Source organism: Alligator sinensis, unplaced genomic scaffold (assembly GCF_000455745.1).
Source record: "Alligator sinensis unplaced genomic scaffold, ASM45574v1 scaffold643_2, whole genome shotgun sequence".
In the NCBI taxonomy this organism is placed as follows: Eukaryota; Metazoa; Chordata; order Crocodylia; family Alligatoridae; genus Alligator; species Alligator sinensis.
Genome location: NW_005842588.1, coordinates 785932 through 791270, shown reverse-complemented (window position 1 = coordinate 791270; position 5339 = coordinate 785932). Strand labels below are relative to the sequence as shown.

Genomic DNA, 5339 nt, shown 5'->3' with positions numbered 1-5339 from the left:
GGGAACGACACGGACGGACGGTGGGAGGGAGAGAGAATCCAACTTGTCTGCTTACACTTGCTTTGCTTTTCTTGCAAGCAGTCTCAAGAACTCCATTAGTTTCCACAGAGTTTAACACCTCTTTTATCTTCCTCTTCTTTCTCAGGGCTGCCTTTTTCTGGTTCGAAGCCCTAATCCCTTCCAAGCTACCCAACTTTGCTTTTTTCTTCAATTTGACCTTTTTGGGAATTATGGATTCTGAGTCCTCTTTGCCTGTGAAGTTATTTAGCAAGCTTTCCTCTTCTGGTTTCATTACAACCTGCTGAGATAAGCCGTTTCTATTCATTAAGACAACTCCCGTTTTCTTCTTCTCCAGTTTGGGAGTTATGGTGGCACAGGGGCTGGTATCCTCCAGGGCACTGGCATTAACTCCATTTTGATGTACTGATGTTCCATGAACCATCAGTAATTTGGGAGCCTTTTTCCTCAGTCTTTTTTTATTCTGTGCTATGCCAGTAACAGCGTCCTGTGCACACTTATCATTGTCCTCTCCAGTGCTGGTTGTTCCAACATCCGTCTCATTTGCCTCTCTCTTTTTCCTCTTACTATTTTCTGGCATGCTGACCTTATTGGGTTCAGTGGGCTCAACTACATCACTTATGCCCCCCTCACTACTTCCATCAGCTGTGCCAGAGTCAGCACTTGGACTATTCTTCTTTTTTCTTTTCTTCCTCTTCTTCTGGTGTCCTGAGGTATCTTCTCCCTCTGCACTTGATGTTTCTTTTCCATCCTTCTCTGTAAGATGGGAAAAGGGAATTTTAACTTAAATCGGGAAATGCAAAGACAAATGTAATATTGCTTTCCTAGCGCCCCCTTAAAAGCTATTCTGTTGGCAACTGGCCTGATAGTAGCTGTACAAGCAAAACTTGGTTTATAGGATTTTTTTCCCCAAGCCTATGAATGCTTTGCTTGTCTTTCCTCATACTGCTGAGTTCTCTGTAATTCCCAGTGAATGCCCCTGATCTGCATGGTAATGCATCCTGCCACCCCTCCAGGGTGCTGTCTTTCAGAGGGCTTCCTCCTGTTAAGCCTATTAAGAATCAGCTCATTTATCAGAAAATTCTGGTAGACTTTCAGAGATATTGTGGCCATTTAAGTGCAAAGATGGTAGGAACAGCTGTAAGCTTTCATAGGTAGCTCCTCTGTCCCACCCCTTTAGCCCCTGATAACCAGGGATCCTGGTTCTCCCTGATAAAAAAAATAAATTAAAAAAAAAAATAAATAAAAATCACAAATTCTCTGCTTTAAAAAAAAAAATTTAAAAAAAAAAAATCAGTTTCTCCGCTAAAAAATGCAAAATCTGTGATTAAAATTAAAGGCCCCGCCACAGCCCCCACCACAGCCCTGCTGAGGCCCTGGGGGAGGGAAGCAGGGTGAGAGCTTGAGCCCACAGCAGGTACAGATCTGTGGGGCGTGGGTCTCCCCTGCTCTCTCGGGAGCGTACGCAGCAGCGGGGAGACAGCCCTCCCCCTTCCCCAGCCACTTGCAGCCCCATCCTGCTCCCAGCTGGGGCCCTGCGGCTGCGCACTGAGGTCTCAGACCGTCTTTCCGCTTTCCTCCCACTCCCTTCCAGCTCCCTGCAGGCTGGAAGTCTGCCAGCTTGCAGGGAGCTCACTGCAAAATGGCAAAATCCACAGGTTTCTCTGGTAAAATGAGAAATCTGTGTTTGCCTCTGGTAAAAGGCAAAATCTGCAGTTTACTCCATTTTTCCATGGGAAACGGAAAACCCAGATCCCTGCTGATCACCCACATTCTACCAGCATTCTTCTTTTGAGAGGACAGATGTGCCCCCATTTTCAGAGCAAACAGCATTTCTTGATCTGGTAATGCAAAGTACAGTTTCTTTCCATTTTGCCTTTCAAGGGAGATAGACGTGTGATGTCATCCACTGAAGTTAATGGTAAAATTCTCACTGATTTTTGAAAGGTCAGGATTTCACCTCAAGCTTCCCTGCAACAAGTATATCCCCAGTCAATCGGCTCTCACTGGGTTGCTAATCCACACAGACCATGTCCACATGTGGCATGGACATTTGGTTCCCTGGGGACAACTAATAGCGGCACACTTTGTGCCACTGCTAGTTGTCCCCAGGGAACACCCGTGCTATGTGTGCTCTAGTGCACGGCAAGTTACCCAAGATGGGGTAGGGGAGGCTGGCCCCAGCAGCAATACCTGGAGTCCTGGGGGCTCCCCAGGGCTGCAGAAGCAGCGATTCTGCCATGCAGAGCCTGGCCAGCAGCTGCAACTCAGCTCTGGCTGGTCTGGCTCTGGTTTTGAGCAGCGTATGCTGCCAGTGTGCGCACCGCTCTGCTTTTTTTTTTTCCACAGGTTTTTTTGATCCCAGGATATCCAGGGGCCAAGAAACCCCTCCACACTGTTCCACTGCAGCGCAGAGAACAACTGAACGTGCAATATGTAGTGCCACAGATGTGTCTGCAGCACCACATACTGTATGGCTGCGCTTGTCTGGACATGGCCACAAGGACTGTTGCAGGCATCCTCGCTTGCTTAGCATTGCCTTGTACCTTTGGCTTTTTCCACCTTAGTTTTCTCCACAGATTTGACAGCTTTCTTCTTTCGTCTTCCCCTGCTGAATGTATCATCATCTTCATCTGTAGAAACATCTTCAGGGAAATTATCTTGTGGAAAGATGCCTGTTGAGCAAAAAGCCTGATAAGACCTCTGAAAAACAAAATCATTCTCAGTTTTGTTTTTTCCTCACAACATGTAGCCCACAAGCAACACCAAGTCTCTACTCAATTTACCCAGCAGCACACTGAACGTACTATAGGAGTGTACAGTTTCTCCATTATTTTAAATCAAAGTAACTATGTTTCTCATTTAAGGAGAAAAAAATCCAAACAAAAAGGCATGACCCTCTCATGTCCATAGTACTACAATGCTGCCCAAATTCTAAAGCATTAGAGAAAGGGATGTGGCCTCCCTTGTGAAGTGGAGCAAGTTATGCCTCCAAAACTCGACCCCTTTAAAACACAGGTTAAAGCCCCACGTGGAGACAGTTTTGTAACACATGGTAAATCAAAATGGCATGAATCCTTTCATATCTTTTGTGCTGCTCGATGCTCACCTTCTGCAAGGTCCTGGAATCTGAAAGAGAAAAGTTAAAAAGAAGTTGTTATTGTTAGAGCAGTATTTGATGAAACCTTTACCACCTCCCAGCTCTTGTATTTATTACACACAGTCCCCATTTACAGGGCAGCATAAGAAATGGGGGAGAGGGGGAGTAAATAAAAGGCTGGTTCCATCCAGGAGTTCTGCTTCAGAAATCCAAGCACTTACAAGTGATGAAGACATCTTTGAGAAATGTAGGAGCAATGTGACACTGCTCCTTCATTTCGTTTGAGCAGCATTCTTGGAAACCCTGAAGCAGCAGAAGCTGTCCATACTGCCATCAGAAAGCTTCATTGCAGCACATGTAAATGTACTTGCATGAGCTTTAATCTAGCTTGCTTGGGTACAAAGAGCAGGGAAGCCATGGTGGCACGAGTTTCAGCTGCCAAATACATACTCTACCCTCCGGAGTGGGTTTGTACACTGTTCTCAAGCTTGAACCACTGAAGCTTCAGTGCTTATGTTACCCAAGCCAGATAGAGACAGATTTGTCGAAATGTGCTATATAGTCACAACATCCACTTACAATGCAGATACAGACTAAGAAAATAGAGAGAAGTTCCACAAGAGAAAATGCAGAATAATTATCAGTTTAAAATACTCTGCATGGAACAGGACATAGCACTTCAGAACACAGTGCCAGCAACAATCCTAAACTGCCATGGAGGTACAGACAAGACAAAAAGCCTCGTCTAGCTCTAGTTCTTACGACACTGTGAAGTGTCAGATCCATACATATATATGCCTGATAGACATCTTTGTTGATGAAAGAAGTGATAAAAACCCCAAAAACCTCAGACTTTACTGGAAGAAGCAGTGCATTAGTTCGACCCAGTCCTGTGTAGATCAGGCACTTCAGTGGGTCTTTTTGATGCTTTTATCTAATAGCCAATTCAATCAGCTATTAGATAAAAGCATCATAAAAACCCCGCTAAAGCATCCAATCCATACAGATACTGGACGAGCCAATCCAGGTAACATGATGTTTCTTCTGGGTGTGCACTGGGCTCAGTACGGGGGAGTACCAAATTTAAAGTGCCATTTTGTTTCTATTTTTTTAGATCCATAAGCAGCTCTTGTTCTTGTATATACCACATATTTTAAGGAACCATCTCATTCTATACTGGTCCAAACAATAACGAAATGGACACACTTTTGTTAAGAGTCTTGTGGATGTGGTCAGGAAGGGGACAGAGAGAAAAGGAAAATACATCTATTTAGACAAGTCAGTGTCACACAAATTCTCTCTCAAGAGAACTTACTTTTTGACCAATTTGTACAGGCGTTTTCTGTTACAGGCAGGGGTATTTTTTCTGCTTGCCAATTCAAAGAGCTTGTCGGCAACAGCTTTATAGTCAAACTGTCAAAAACAACACAGAATATGGCTTCTGTAGTTATTTGATTACAGCAAATGACCCAATGCATCTGCTGTTATAAATACTTCAAATTGCATATGCTCTTACTATTTCCGATTTCTTTAAATCTTTTGCTTTATCAAAAATCTATTCCTGTGTACACCTGCATGTATCCCTGCCTTCCCCCACTCCACTAATATGGCTCTCAGAGCTGTATGAGTTTCTCTCTTCTGCAAATTCCTATCCTAATATTCACACTGAAAACAAAAGTAAGATATGCACTAACTCCTGGGCCAAGCAGAACAAGATTTTGCTCTTACAGTCTGAATTTCTTTACCTCCCGGGGGGGGGCGGGGGAAAGGAGGAGGAGGAAAGGAGGTGGGGGAGAAGAGAGACAATATGGAATTTAGTGCACAGGCTTGTTTTTCAGTCATTTATCCATAAGGAATGTGTTATTTATAGACTATTAAACTGAAGATAGTAAGAGCCAGACTGCGACATGCTTGTTCCATTCTTTGTCTGGCCCTGGCTCTAGTAGCCAGTAAGTAATAAAGAGATGCACAGTTACTCATGAGCATTCAGCACCTTAAAACACAAGGTAGGAAAGCCACAAACCTGGAGAACAGGCCCAATGTTTTCATCAGCATCCTCAGAAAGGTCCTCCTGTTTTTCAGGGTCCTGTGTTGATTTTCTTGACAAATGTTTGTCTGTTATGAAAAAGACTGGATTTTAAAACTCAGTTTGCCAGAACAGGGAAAGCAGTCTAGTACATTGAGTGCAGAAGAGTACTTGGGCTGCAGTAAAGCCAATCAT

At 44.0% G+C, this 5339-nt stretch overlaps 1 protein-coding gene across 1 annotated transcript in view; it reads right to left on the bottom strand.

Annotated features, from left to right (window-relative positions):
* The window catches only part of RRP1B (ribosomal RNA processing 1B), a 33876-nt gene that overhangs the window by 8583 nt on the left and 19954 nt on the right, over positions 1-5339 (bottom strand). The window contains exons 10-14 of the mRNA XM_025214539.1: positions 5142-5233; positions 4434-4531; positions 3128-3147; positions 2565-2693; positions 56-774 (exon numbers count right to left, since the gene is read on the bottom strand). Coding sequence (XP_025070324.1) covers positions 56-774; positions 2565-2693; positions 3128-3147; positions 4434-4531; positions 5142-5233 — 1058 coding nt within the window. The remainder of the gene's footprint in view (positions 1-55; positions 775-2564; positions 2694-3127; positions 3148-4433; positions 4532-5141; positions 5234-5339) is intronic.